Consider the following 15,768-nt stretch of genomic DNA (forward strand, 5'->3'; position numbering starts at 1 on the left):
ATAGCAGTGGCCGGGAGCTCCAGGCGGCTGCCTGGGAATGCATTGGTGTCCACTTGTCAGGTATGGAGCCTCTCCCACCCCCCTCCCTCTTAGAGCCAGTCAAGGAAGGGTGTTGCATAGAACAGGTAATCTTTCCATGGGCTGTCATGGTGTGTCTGAATTATTATGCTTTTAATATACAAGCTGCCAAAGTAGGTTAAACTGCTGAGTATAATTCATTTCAGTCTCATTTGCTTCACAGGTTTTGTTTGTCGGTCTATAGGACTAATGTGCTGCAAAGTTGAGTCTTTCTATCAACTCAGCAATGGCTGGCTTGGCAGGTTTTGGATCACCGTAGCAATGCCCTAATGCTTGGATTTGCAGTTTTAACCTTTGCAGGGCAGTTGCCTAGTGTAGGTGATCCTGCTAGGTATATTAACCCTTCATTGCGCTGCTTTTGACGACAGTTGGGATGTCACTGCTATGCATTGTGTTGCTGCTATGCGTTGTAGGGTCTGCGTTTAGGTGCAATGTGTTTAATGATTGCTATGCATTAACCTATTTTTTTTATGTCTAAATGCAAACGTAAAAAAATAAAAATAAAAATAAATTCAGTGTTCTGCTAAGGTAACAGTGCTTTAGTTGTTTTAGTACACTACTATCTGTAATTGCTTATGTCAAAGGGTTTATCCCTTGCTCACAGCATATAGATCCATTTGCTGCTTCAATGTCTGCAATTGGGTGTGTGGATGGCCACTGAGATTATATTAAGGCTATGTCCTAGCCACCCAGTTCTGCCAGGTATTTTATTATGACCACAAACCTGCAGCGCATATCTTGAGCCATAACCTTACCCAGAGACCAGCCATGTTCAATAAGGTGAGGGTCAGGTAGGTACGCCTTCATATACAAAAGAGTACGTGGGCAGTATGGATTGTAAAACTCTCCAGCCCTTAAGTACCAGCACCACTCCCCAAAGGAAAAGTGGCAACTTGTTCTTCCAACAGTTACAGGTCCTGTTTGGCTCTAAACTGCTATACATTCAAAGTGCTGCCAGAGGGGGCAGGCTAAAAGAAAGCATAAGGACCGTCCTGGGCGAAATGGGAGTGTGGTGAGCTGACGTATATAAGATGCTTTGCCAAGTTGTATATCAGGCGGCAGTAAAAAACAATGGCAGATGTGTTCACTCAAATGAAAACTGACTGGGTGGATGTCTAGTCGCTAAGGCTCAGGTACTAAGCTAATCAAACAGCTGAGTCTGTTTAAAGGGTACCTCCTGCCTCAAAATACGGGCCAAAGAGCATTCAACAGATTGGCCAGATGTGTCTTAATGACAGCAGAAGAGGCAAGATCCCCTCTGTAAAGCCCAACTCTTACCGCAGAAGCAGTTGGCCAAGCCAAGTAATCTTCATCAGACCAGCCAGAGGTGCCAGTCTGCCAGCGGATGATGTGATAGCCTTCGCAAAAACATGGAAACAACAATGGAAATTAATATTTATACTACCATCAAGGATTATGGTACGGCCTGTGTTGGAGTGCACTTCAGTAGCCAAGGCTATCTGATTCTCAGAAGACAAGTTGAGGGCAAACTTGGCCAGTAATACACCTCGGTGGTGTTTGGGTCCATGAGTGACATTAGACTGACCAGTGGGGCAGTGTAACCACTATGGAAGCAGCAGGCTGTTCATCTTACTATTCTGTGGGGTTAGTCAAGCCCTATGTTGTATCCCACTGATGGCATATACCTCTTATAAGTCGATTGGAATATGATTTAAGATGGAATCGGTGACTAATCCCATAGGCTATTCACCTAGGCCCAAAACAAAGAGTTGGTGGCAGGGCCTGAGAAGAGCTAGAGAAAAGATTGGAAAATCCATGATCGTCTTTAAATGCCTAAACTCAAGTCTGATCCGCTCGAGGAGCAGCAAAGTTCCTTTTCACTCAAATGTGTCCAGTAGGTGTTATATTGCAGAGATGTAATGCAAAGTTGGGCAAGAGACTCAGGATCAGTGGAGTTCGTACAGTACTTCTGTGTGTGTGATCTGTCTGCAACAAAACCTTGGGACAACAACGGAAGATTCCAGGTGTGCTGGCAAGTTGCATTTGGTGCAGGAAGGAAGTCAATAGAATCTCTTCCCACGCTTTCAACTACTCTAATTCCCACTATGGTTCCTTAGAGCAATCAAGAGTTTAAGAAAATGTTACCAAATCTTGTCCAAAGGAAACAATTGGTCCATTGTTGTCAGTCAGAAAGCAGAGTCAGTTCTCTAGACGGGTCAATTGCGCACTTTGCTACGCACAGTCTTCTGAGAATTTCACTTCGGGTTTGTTCAGCAACCATTGACCTTTCCACATTTTCCAGAACATTGCTTCCAGTAGTGTCGGTCTTGTAGAAGCAAGGGCTTCAGGTTCTTCGTGTGAGGCAACAGATGCGGGTGGCTCAACATCCTCTAGGTCCTGGAAAACCCTGATTCAGAGGGAAGGCCAATTAATGGCATTATAATAATGACATTTAGATGTTCAGGAGAATACTGTAGAATTGCCCCCACATAAGTCATAATACTGTCACCCTTCATGCGGGCAAGTCCTAGCTCTTTCCCATCTGTTTGTATCCTATGGTCTCAAATGGTCAAGAAGATTAAGAACATCATAAACTGGCCTTCTAAGGTAATTAAAGATTTTGCTTTCTATTCCAGGGAAGATTACCTCACATATGAGACTAGTCCCAGCAATGGTGACTAGGGATAGTTAAGCTTATCAACTTTCAGAAACTTCCAGATGTAAAAATCATTAAAGTCTATTCACCTTGGTGACCTCCTAGCTCAAGTCAATGACATAGGCCAGTGAAGATGAAGTGTCTAAGAGCAAGGGTTACAGTAATTCCCAAGTGGGGAAGTCGTTTGGGCAACACAGCCTGGGAGGCCTCAGGTATGCTCCAAACAGATGGCTATAGGTAATCTCCTATTGTCATGGCAGGAGGCATATCCTATTCAGGTTGCCAACAGTGAAACCTGTCTCATCTCATCACGCTGTGTTCTAGTGTCTCAGAATTTCCTGTCAGATATGGTAAAATACGAAGCCTTGGATGTTAAGGGTGGTCAATAGGAAGAATGTTCCCCTTAAAAGGGTGCTCAGAATGCCACCGTAGAGACAGCTAAAAAGATATTTTGTGTCATGCTGCTGGTTTTGCAAAGTGATACTGAACCTTGAACTCTGTAGGCACCATCAAAAAGGTAGTTCATCAGCCACAGCTCAAGGAAACCCTAGCAACCTCTGGAGGAATTCCAGGGGTCCACAGAACTCTGGTTGAAAATGGCTGCCCTATACCAACAAGCAGCTCAATGAATCTTAACCTGGCAGTAAACTCAATGGTCAGGAATGGAAGTCATTCCTGCAAGAGAAGCTTCTCTGCAGTGGAGCTACTAACATCCAGCTGGGTCAGCAGGTTAGCCTGTATAGCCACCAGACTCGTGATCTCTAAGCTCCTCGTCAGGAACATAGTGCATGGTTGGGCAGGTTGAAAAAGGACACAAGTCCGTCTAGTTCAACCAGGATCTGTAGTCATACAGCTGGGATAAGGACAATTATCTGGTGGCCTTGCAGGCCATGTTGTCCTCAAAGTACAATCTTTGGCCCAAGTTCCTCCTATTTTAGTCTTCCTGAGATCTCAGACCTTGCACATCAGAGCCAAGTGTATCCAAATTCAGCCACGTTACATCTAGCAACTGGGAGACCAAGTTAGAAAGGCTCATTGAGGGAGCTCGCCTTCATTTAAAAACTTGTGGAAGCCAGGGGAACCGGCGGCAAACTCCAGCTATACTAGAACATGGAAAATCTTTCAGAATTTCAGGATGAATCCTCTGCTCCCGACTGCAACTAGGGTCATTCTTCTGAACAAGACTACCTCAAGAGGTTCAGTGACACCAAAGTAGTATTTCTTAAGGACATCATGAACTCTTTCAGAGATCCAAGCGTCAAGCAGTAAACTACCTTATTGCTACCATGATCAAACAAAATGGCTCTGATTTCTTCTTCACCAGCACCAGACAAAGGTCTGCATCTTTGCTTCTGGGTCAAGACATCTCCCTTCCGGCATGTCCAAACTAGGATGTCAAGCGTCACTACAAGCTGGAGTAAGGGACTCTATGTGGAAGAAATACATGGAAGTAGTCCTCTAAAAGGTCAGACAGTGGCCTCTACAGGCCTGGCAGTATCAGAAGTAGACTTACACTGTCCGCTAAGGCAACAGCATTATCTCGGGTCAGAGTAGCCTAAAGGGCTTACAGAAGGAAGATAAATTCATCAATCTAGTGCAGAGCTCACTTTATCAGATGGATGTGCTCATGGGCAAAATTCAGAGGTCCAGAATTTTATAAAATACCAACCAGGTTCATATACTACAAACCATTTTTTTGCCTATTGCAAAGTCAATCAGACAACATTGGAAGCAAGGGAATCAACTTCAGTTCTAGTCTAACAATATGTTGATTCAAACGCTTCAGCATGGCCCTCCCTTATAGGTTTTTGTGGGCGAGCTACATCCAATTCGTGTATGCTGTCATGCTTTGTGTCAGGAAAACTGAAAATGTTATACTTACCCTACGGTAATTTTCCTTGCAAAGCATGACAGCATACAGGTCCCTCCCCTGTGCGTTTCGCATTTGAGTATAGTTACGAGACTGCCGCCTAGGGGGAGGCGACTTATACTATATTTAAATAACAAGTCCTGATTGGGCGGGAGGCGGAGCTTATACAATTCGTGTATGCTGTCATGCTTTGCATCAAGAAAGGAAAATTACCGTCAGGTAAGTATAAAATTTTCAGTTTTGCTGGCAGGATTTCCGATCGTGTGGACAGGGCTTAACTTTCTGGGAGTTTATAAAGTGATAGGAAGCACCAAGGGAGTGAAGTTGTGTAGGACAACATGTATACATCCAGGCAAGTGTAAGCTACTATGGGAACTCTGGATTCCACTGTACTGACAGTACTGTGATATTTCTGAAAGGTAATAAACACCTGCAAATGTTATAATGATTGTAAAGGTAAAACCGCGCTGGTCAACACTGGGTACTGGACAGACAAAAAACAACAAATCCGGGATGAGTACTATATGTGTAAATAATTATAGGTTGCTGCCCCCCACAAAAAGAAAATCCCCGCTAGGGGTTTCTTCTACCAATAAAAAGAATCTAACAACCGGGGTATCATGTGTAGAGAATTTTGATCGGACCAAGTGCCACGCATGCTCAGATCAAATTCCTACATCAAAGCTATTGGATACTAGCCTGAATCTAGTCCCATCGTAACGAAATTACGTCATCACGTTCTGAAAGATCGGATTTTTCTACAACATAGTCCGACCGTGTGTATGCAACAGTTTCGGACACAATCCGTCAGACTAAATCTGACGGACAAAATCCGACGGATTTGGTTGTGGAAATCTCCGACCGTGTGTACAGGGGCTTAGAATGCATCAACTGAACAGAATGTTATAGCCCATTTTAATACCTCTGAGGTAAAGATTAAAATATATGTTTTATCACTTGTAAAATGCTTCCCGGACTTTCTGTACAGACATCTTAGATAGTAAACCTTGTTTATATGTTTCAATTCTTAATTCTGATTTAAAATCCAGATTTAAACTTCACCTTTTTTATTATTTTACGTATATGAATACAGCATTTACTTTGACACTGTATTTCCGCCAATATTTTGTATATTTCTTTTGCCCCTGATAGAATAATCTATTAGCATCTCCATATGTATATACAGTATCTTAAAAATAACTAAATAATCTCTGGGCAGCAGAAAAAGGCAAACACATACTGAACATCAAACATTGGTAAATTTATTACTTCAGGGTGTGAATAGGAAACAATGTAGATGTGATTTTAGAAAACAGCTAGATAAGAAATGTTAACAAATGGATGTTTTGAGAAATTAACTATAACATTTTCAAATAATAGTATAATCATTTTTTTTTTCCTGTTAAAACAGATGAACAAGTGAAGAAAAAACAGACAGCAGTAAAAAAAATGACAGAGATTTTAACCCCATATTCCCATTGTTGAGATTTCCTCCATCAATTCCTATATTGGCACCCTGTCACTAGTAGGGATGAGCCGAACACCCCCCCCGGTTCAGTTCGCACCAGAACATACCGAACAGGCAAAAAATTTGGCAGAACACACGAACACCGTTAAAGTCTATGGGACATCAACATGAATGATCAAAAGTGCTAATTTTAAAGGCTTATATGCAAGCTATTGTCATTAATAGTGTTTGGGACACTTTTAAAAATGGAAGTTTTTTCGGGAGCAGTGATTTTAATAATGCTTAAAGTGAAATATTCCTTTAAATGTCATACCTGGTGGGTGTGTATAGTATGCCTGCAAAGTGGCTTTATTTTAAACAGTCCCTGCACAAAATGAGATTTCTAAAGGAAAAGTAGAAATCATTTAAAATTAATCACGACTATAATGAATTGCCCGCCTCTCTAACGCCCCAGGAAAGCCATGGGGAAGTCCCCGTGCGTCAGAGGCGGGCGGGGTCACCCAGGAACGTCACCGTGTGGCCCCGCCCTCAGTTATGAAAGAACTGTCACCTGCGAGGATGCGTTATTTTTGAATAAAGGACTTGTCCCAAGTTGCGTCTGGTCTACATTTGTACCAGTTACCATTTCACACAGGGGGAAGGCCAGGATCTGGGGGTCTCCTTGTTAAAGGAGACTTCTAGATGCCGCTAAGCCGCCCACCCGCAGACCCCCACAACCACTGAGCAAGGGTTGGGATGAGGCCCTTGTCCCCATCAACATGAGGACAAGGTGCTTTGGGGGGCTACCCCATAGCACCCTCCCCATGTTGAGGGCATGTTACTTAGTACGGTCCAGGAGGGGGTATCCATAACAGGCCTGAAGGGTCTGGTATGGATTGGATTTTGAGGGGGGTTTTGTTTTAATTTTGGCATGGGGTTTCCCTTAATATCCATACCAGACCTGAAGGGCCTGGTATGGAATTTGGGGGGACCCCCCACAAAATTTTTTTTTAAATTTTGGTTCAGGGTTCCCCTTAATATTCATACCAGACCCAAAGGGCCTGGTAATGGACTGTGGGGGAATCCCATGCCATTTTTTTCAATGACTTTTATCAGTATTGCTGAGACCTGACAATTCATTATAGCTGAGTACTTTTAAATGACTTTTTTCCCTTTAGAAATGTAATTTTGTGTAGGGAATGTTCTAAACACAGGAAAAATGTGCCACTTTGCCGGCATACTATAGATACCCCCCAGGTACGAAATGTAAAGGAATATTTCACTTTTATTGTCGCTTCCTGAAGACGTGAAAACGAAACGTACGTCGAGGCGGTTCCTGGTCATATTCGTATACACAAATTTCCGGTCCTCTTGGTTGTCGGTCACATTCGGTGGAACGCACGCTGTATACAATGAGGAACCACGAGTACATCACAAAACGATCTGTTAAGCAAGTAGCCCCAGTGCCAGGTCGGGCACTGAGTAATGTAAGCAGCAATTTGGCTTCATGTTTTTTACATTTTTGTTTTAAATAAACAGTATTATGCTATGGATATTGTTTGCTCTTTCTTCATGCCCCGTCTGAGCTTATGAGGAGGAAGGTGTTTTCCATAGAGTCCGTATCATATTCCGTGTGAGCAGGCACTCACCTGCACAAGCTCAGCCGACTATCTTTTTAATTAAAGTAGTCACTACAATCTAGTAAGTAGACTACTGTATCTTCACGATTGGGTATCTTCATGCTCAAAGTTGTGGTGAAGGGAGTTTTCACTAATTTCAGAAGATTTCATTGTATTCTGGCAAATGGAATTAGATGAAGCTTATCACAATTACCGTATATACTCGAGTATAAGCCGAGATTTTCAGCCTCTTTTTTGAGGCTGAAAGTGCCCCCTCGGCTTATACTCGAGTCACCGCTGTCTGACTGCTCGATCAGCGTATCGAGCAGACAGACGGCGGACATTAAAATTCAAAAGCCGCGCCTCCTTCTCCGCCTCCGCCTGTGATAGGCGGAACACTGAATTTCCCAGCAGTCAGTGTTCCGCCTATCACGGACATCCGTTCATTCTCATACTACGGACGAGTATGAGAGGATGTCCGTGATAGGCGGAACACAGGCTGCTGGGAAATTGAATGTTCCGCCTATCACAGGCGGAGGACGGAGGCGCGGCTTTTGAATTGTAGAATGGCCGCCGAGAAGAGCGGCGATCCTGGAGCGGCGATCCATCGGCACGACACGGGACGGAGGAGGCACGGGACGGAGGAGGCACGGGACAGAGGAGGCACGGGACAGAGGAGGCACGGGACAGAGGAGGCACGGGACAGAGGAGGCACGGGACAGAGGAGGCTCGGGACGACGGCGGCTCGGGACGGAGGCTTGGGACACAGGTAGGCTGGACACACACACAAGGCTGCACGGACACACACACACACACACACACACACACACACACACACACACACACATGGATGGATGGATGGATGGATGGATACACACACACACACACACACAGGGATGGATGGATGGATGGATGGATACACACACACACACACACACACACAGGGATGGATGGATGGATGAATACACACACACACACACACACACACAGGGATGGATGGATGGATACACACACAGGGATGGATGGACGGACACACACACAGGGATGGATGGATGGATGGATGGATGGACACACACACAGGGATGGATGGACGGACACACACACAGGGATGGACGGACACACAGGGATGGACAGCCATGTCTCACCCTCGGCTTATACACGAGTCAATAAGTTTTCCAGTTTTTTGGGGGTAAATTGGGGGCCTCGGCTTATATTCGGGTCGGCCTATACTCGAGTATATACGGTATATCTGTGGAGTTTAATCACTGCATGGACTTTGGCTTTATGTTTTCTTCCAGTATCTAATTGGGACTATATAATTAATTATTTTTGCAATTGTTTTTTGTTTTTTTGCTTATTAATGTTATGTTTTAGTGAGTTGGTACACCACTACAATCACGTATGGGTGTTATTGCAGTATTTTTCACTCCTATAATGTAATGTCTAAGATATGAGTTTTTTTCTCTTTTCAAAAAGCGCCCCTATTGTCACCAAATTTCACTTTTATTGTTTCACTTTAAGCATTATTAAAATCCCTGCTCCCAAAAAAACAAACACTTTTTATGATAATAACTTGCATATAAGCCTTTAAAATGAAAATTTTAGATTTTTCATGTTAATGTCCATTGGCGGTTATTTACGAAAGGCAAATCCACTTTACACTGCAAGTGCACTTGGAAGTGCAGTCGCTCTAAATCTAAGGGGTAGATCTGAAATTAGTGGAAGCTCTGCTAATTTTATCATCCAATCATGTGCAAGCTAAAATGCTGTTTTTTATTTTCCTTGCATGTCCACCTCAGGTCTACAGCGACATTACTTCCAAGAGCACTTTTAGTGCACTTGCAGTGCAAATTGGATTTTCCTTTAGTAAATAACCCCCATAGACTTTAACGGTGTTCCGGCGGCTTTCGAATTTTCCCCGAACACCGCATAATATTCAGTGTTCTGTTTAACACCCGAACAACCAAAGTTTAGCCAGAACTTATGCTTGGGCCAAACCGTTCGCTCATCCCTAGTCACCAGTACAGAAAGCGAATGGAAACCTCCCCAGTAGAGATACAGACAGCAATACAAACCTGAAGAAGATCAAACTTTTTTCAAGAAACTATTCTAAACTAAAAAAAAAGGTTCCAGTTAGATTTGGACATCATTTGTGTCAAAGCGCCAATTTCACAGTTTAAATACATATATTGTTAGCTCTTTTCCTTGGCATTCTGCTCAGATTCCCACGTCCTTGACCTCCATGGAGACTAACTTCCAATTAGGCTTTAAAGCCAGGTCCAGGACTTTCCCTAACATGTGACTGGTCAACAAAGAAGCAGCAGGAATTTCTTCACTATGATCTTCCTTCTTATAAGTATATGCTCTAGGCTCACAGAAGTGTGCAAAAGAGTCTGATTGCCTTAGAGTGTTGACTCGTGCTTTACCAGTCTGAGGGCTGCTGTGCAAGGGATGGAAGGAGACTGAAATGTGAGTAGTCAAGAAAACCACTAGCTCAAGAACCATCAGAACTCTTTCAGAAGTGTTGGATTTCTGGTTCCCCGCTGCCCAATGTGTTCCCTCCCACTGACCGCTAGGTCACTACAGAACAGAGCTGACTCTGGTAGGTCAAACTACTGAAGAAAGAAAGACACCAAGAATCTGGAACTTCCAGATGTGTTGGATTCTGACAATTCTCAAGCTGAGAGTTTCACTTGACTACAGAAGATGTGCAGGCAGCAGGAGAGGTAAGTACTAAGGAGTTGATTTACTAAAGACAAATAGACTGTGCACTTTGCAAAGCGAAGTTGCCCTCTGTAAGTGCAGTTGCTCCAGAGCTTAGTAAATGAGGTAAGGCTTCACTTTGAAAAGAGTACCCAATCATGTTCAAGGAAAATGTAAAAAAAAAAAAAAACTGAATTTTTGCTTCCACATGATTCGATGATGGAAGTCAGCAGAGATTCTGCTCATTTACTAAGCTCTGGAGCAACTGCATTTTGCAAAGTGCACAGGCTATTTTCCTTTACTAAGTCAACCCCTAAATATCATCTTTGCACAGAACAGTCACTTTTATACATTTATTTTAGTGACAGCATCACATTAATAATTAATATTAGTGTGGCCTTTTACACACATAATGTATGTTTGCTAATTCTTTCAATTTGTTTAATTTTGTACAATATTTAATGCAATATTTCACTGGTGTAATGTGAAAAAAAATGCATTCGTTCTGCTACTGTATCTTTACAAAGTTTACAAAAAATTTTTTTACTTACTGTACAATTATTACTGCTTAGCTTTGAGAAAAATATAAGAAAAAAAATAAGAAATATGTTATTTTTAATGATTAATGCAAATATGAAGAATTTGATAATCAGAATGTAAGAAAACCCACAGAATCAACTGGATACCCAGGTTCAAAAGAGGTATCTTGTTGAGGTAACAGTCCATGTAAATACCCTCAGATGGAACAGCTGGTCAGCTTTGGTAGAAATCAGCGAGAATGACAGTTAGCAGGAGTGGTAGCGTATGCTACACAAGACAAATGAGGTCGTGGCCGTCGTGGCACAACATTAATATATTCACTCTGTTGAATTCTGGTTCTTCTTCCTTTTGTCTGTAAAATAAAGTGTTGATTTAGAGTTAGAGTTGGTGTTAACAGGTATAGAAACAATAATAATGAAGAGATGAGGAGAAGGGAAAGGTGTTCTGTATTTCTAACACTTCCTTGTCCAGTTTGCTAGCATAACACAAGCCATAGCAGCTCATCTGGCTGGCATGGGGCCTGGGGTAGAGGGGGGGGGGGCATTAGGAAGGATGTTGAGGTAAAATAAACTGTGAAGTCTCTAGTCTAGTAGCACTGACTTCAGATGCACAGAAGGAGTCTCGAGAATTGCCACTAGTGACAGATCCCTCTGAATTTTCTATGCAATCAGCACCAGTGTTTAGTTGTCCGAGCAGGAAAGATTTATTTCCCTTTGACCTTCTGCTACACCTCAGCCACACTGAAATTATTGCTGTATGACTAATTAGTCTTTTGAGTCTATAAAAAAATTATAGTGTCTGGACCCTCAGCTTAAACCTGATAAGACAGCTGAGGTTTGAAGTTCTGTAAAACATTTTTATCAGGGTTTTGATGTAATTGTGTGCCAGAGCACTACTTATGTAATCATATATCATGTATGGATGATTATTATTATTATTGCTACTATAATATTAATAACTATTGCTACCATACCACATCTTTCTGAGGTAGCGGGTTTATTTACTAAAATTGGAGAGTATAAACACTGGTGCAACTGTGCATGGTAGCCAATCAGCTTCTAACTTCAGCTTGTTCAATTAGGCCCCTTTCACACGGGATGGATCTGTAATGATCTGCCCCATGATGATCCACTTGCTCAGCAGGGATCGCTCCGTTTATCCCCGCTGAGCCGGCGGATGACAGGGCGGTCCCGGCACACTGTGCAGGGACCGCCCTGTCAGATCTGTGCTCTCCTCTATGGGGGATTGGATGAACATGGACCGTCTGTCTGTGTTCATCCAATACACTCTGCAGACAGATAGAAAAATAGGATTTTCCTCCGTCTGCAGAATCGAACAATAGCGGAGACGGACAATATCGGGTGTCTGCAGATGTTCATCCGCAGACACCTGCTATCCCATAGGAATGCATGTATGTCCGTATTTAATCCGCAAATGGATGGATGAAATACAGATATACGGTCCACATGTGTGAAAGGGGTCTTAAGCTTTGACAAAAATAAAAATAAACCTGGAAGCTGTTTGGTTTCTATGGAGAGCTGCACCAGATCTTGCACTCTCCAGTTTTAGTAAATCATCCCCACGTGTGTGGGAGGGCTTTGATTTTTGTACTAACCTTTTTACCTAAAATAAAATAAAATACTTGTGAGTTAATGAAGACAGGGTAGTTATTTGGTTAAAATTAAGGTTATTGGTTAATAACGTGCACTGATGCCCCCTTCTTCCTTGACAACTTCTATCCACAAAACTGGTCTCCGGTAATGTACTGTGCTATTGACTATATTGACAGCTTTCCTACTCCCTGTTCTTGATTTAGGCATACTTTATGTAAGAACTAATTATAGTATTTTGTTATTGTCACTGCCAGGTGCACCAGAAAGGTCACTGGGGGCCCCACCAAAATGTTGTGGGAGCCCCATGACCTGTACTTTAGAACCTGGTAATGTAAGTGACCCTTGTCAAGTTGGGACAGGAAGTGTGTTATTGGCAGGATCACAGGTGAAAGTAAAGAGGGGAAAAAAAACCTGAAGAGAGAAAACAGAATACAGCCACCATTAGGGCCGATAAGCTGCAATAAATTCATTTTTTGGGAGGTTTAGATACACTTTAAAGTAAAACTTCAAGCAACTAAATAGACAGTTAAATACACACACTTTCTGATTTGCCTGTCAAACTCAAACTTTTAGTTGGTAAGTTGGGTGACATTGAATGTATCTGTGGTTAACTTTATTATGTTCATCTGGTGTGTGGAAATTAAACCCACAACAGTAAAATCTGTATATACAGCATATCATGCTTGTTATACTCACTGTGGAACTTAAGTGGTTAATCCTCTGCATTGTGTAAAAAGGCTGTCTATCTGGAGGGGAAGGCCAGCTAACACAGGCAGGGTAGCCAACCTGCACATGCTCAGTTGTGTCTTTTATGCCGAAGAGAATATTTACTTGTTCTCAGAGATAGCTAGGTCACATGATATTGGCATCACACATGTGAGCATGTATACAGGCTGAAGTGGAAATCTGCTCCTTCCTGAACTCTCAGCACTGGAGAAACTGTGGAGTTAATCACTGAACATGGTATACAGATCATCCAAAAAATATATAGTGGCAATATTTTAATGTAAAAATAATAATTTTTAAGCTGTGGGCACTGTAGGGGGGGAGGGGGAGATGACTATTTTCATATTACTGGGTTTAGTAACACTTTAATTGGGTTCCCTTGTGGCTACTCAAGTCATGAAATGAAAAGGTGGTGGGGTCATCTGAACTGTATTACAACCACATCTAGCTAAAGATTAGAAAAAATTAGAAGCCACATCTCAGTTACAAACAGCTTTAATTGACACATACAGTACATAAAGAAATGTTTGATTCCCAGGCACTCTCTTCTTCAGGGCTGTTTGAAGTTGATATTGTTATCTAGTCCAGGCTTGAACGTTCATTCATTACTTTCATTGTTCTGAAGAAACTGTTGTTTCGTTTACCATGTGATATCTCAAACCTAGCTTCAGCTTATTTCTAGGCTTGTGCAATTTGTTTCGTAACTAATCGAAATTCGGCCAAATTTTGCATCTTTCGGACATTCGGATGCATTCGAATGTCCGAATAAAAAAATATTGAATAACAACGAATACGAAAGAAATATAACAAATTAATTCAAATGAATTCGACATGATTCAGTAATTCTTTAAAGATCTAATGAAACAAAAGGTCAGCTCAAAGTAAATCTTATAGTCCAATCAGCTAATTAATTTTGTGCCGGAGGATGGATTACTGGCAAAGTGCATTCCTGAGAACTGAGTTAGAAGGGTGTTGTATTGTATTTGAGCCGAGGAGAAGAGACGTTGTCATTGTGTGTGTTAAAAGATTCAATCAACAAAACTTTCCAAACTACAAATCATTATTACGAATGTCTATACATACATAAATAGCGAATTTCAACAAATACGAACAAATGAATTAGACACTCTACGAATAATAACGAATTATCCGAAAACGTATTAACGTAACATAACGAAAATATAACAGAACGAAATGATGTATTTTACGAATGACAACGAACCGAAACTAAACAAAATTTTCCGTTGTGCACAAGTCTACTTATTTCCATATACTTTCAATAAAAGAACGGAGATATGCCTTCTGATATTTCTTTTGCTACTCCTGCCATGTATGTGCTTTTGGTAAAGACAGACTTATGATTTACACACACTATCCACACTGCATAGTGAGTCACGCACATTGTTCCAGATTAGGCAACACATCTTCCTGGTTCAGCCAAGCAGCTTCCTGTGCCACCTCTCTCTCCAGATTGCTCATTGGACAGAAAATCAGCACTATCAACTCAGTTCAATTAGTGTGAAATTGACCCAGGAAGATGTGGAATGGAAATAGACATACATATGTGGTGCAAAAACTATGGTAGATCCTGTTGCATAAAAGTCTATGTAGTCCTTGTAGTTCCACAACTGTGTGCTGTGGCAAACAAAAGAGGGGTGAGTAAAGGAAGTCCAATATGTCAGGGGCCAGGGCCAGCCTTAGGCAGGGAAACAGAAGAAGTCATCAGGATATGTCAGAAAAGAAACAAATGCAGGCACCTCTGAGTATGGACTGTTACAAATTGTAAACCAAAATAGTAAAAATTCACTTTTAATTACTCAATGACAGGCACATCTTAAATGTATGGTCCGGATGATGCATCTGTGGCACTGGTCTGCATGAAGAGTCTTCCTGGCCGGCAAGATGGTGGTATGTAGGAGGAAAGCCAAGAGAAAGGGGTGGAACACTCTCTGGATCACAGATCTGGTAGGGGTGATGTCACAGGTGTGTTTGCAACGCGTTTCCAAGTGAGCGCACCCTTTTGGTGGGAGGAATGCACGTACCTTTTTCAAGCAAGTAATACAGAAATAGATGTGCAGTATTTATACTCTACTAGTGCTGCCATCTAGTGGGTAAAGTATAGAATTGCTGTGGGCAACATTATTAGAGGTGGAATACGACCACCTAGTGGTACAAAGTTAGACTGTCAATAATAAATGTTCAAACTTTGGGACGATTAAAAATTAATTAGTTATATACAACAATAAAAGGAATAATTCAAGTAGTAATTAATATCTTGCAATTTTTGTATGTGGTCTAAAAAATCATGTGTACATAAGGATTAAATAGATCATTTCAAACAATTGTGAATGTACCATAAATTAGATTCAAATGGCAATAAAAGGCAACAAACAACAATTTAAAAAATATATAGTTAATTACTAATAAATAAGTGATAACATTGCTGGACATCAGTTGTATACCTTTATTAGATATGTGTGACTAAACCCATGGATCTGTGCATAATTCATATTGGCGATTATGCAGTATTTGTTCTATGTGATTGTATCAGCGTA

General features: G+C 41.7%; 1 protein-coding gene across 1 annotated transcript in view; it reads right to left on the minus strand.

The window, feature by feature from the left end:
* Window positions 1–8,193: 8,193 nt before the first annotated feature.
* The window catches only part of CD28 (CD28 molecule), a 61,515-nt gene continuing 53,940 nt past the window's right edge, over window positions 8,194–15,768 (minus strand). Inside the window, exon 4 of the mRNA XM_077448529.1 lies at window positions 8,194–11,226. Coding sequence (XP_077304655.1) covers window positions 11,104–11,226 — 123 coding nt within the window. The 3' untranslated portion in view covers window positions 8,194–11,103. The remainder of the gene's footprint in view (window positions 11,227–15,768) is intronic.

Source organism: Lithobates pipiens, unplaced genomic scaffold, assembly GCF_037356315.1.
Source record: "Lithobates pipiens isolate NorthernLeopardFrog02 unplaced genomic scaffold, aLitPip1_a1.2 Scaffold_22, whole genome shotgun sequence".
In the NCBI taxonomy this organism is placed as follows: Eukaryota; Metazoa; Chordata; class Amphibia; order Anura; family Ranidae; genus Lithobates; species Lithobates pipiens.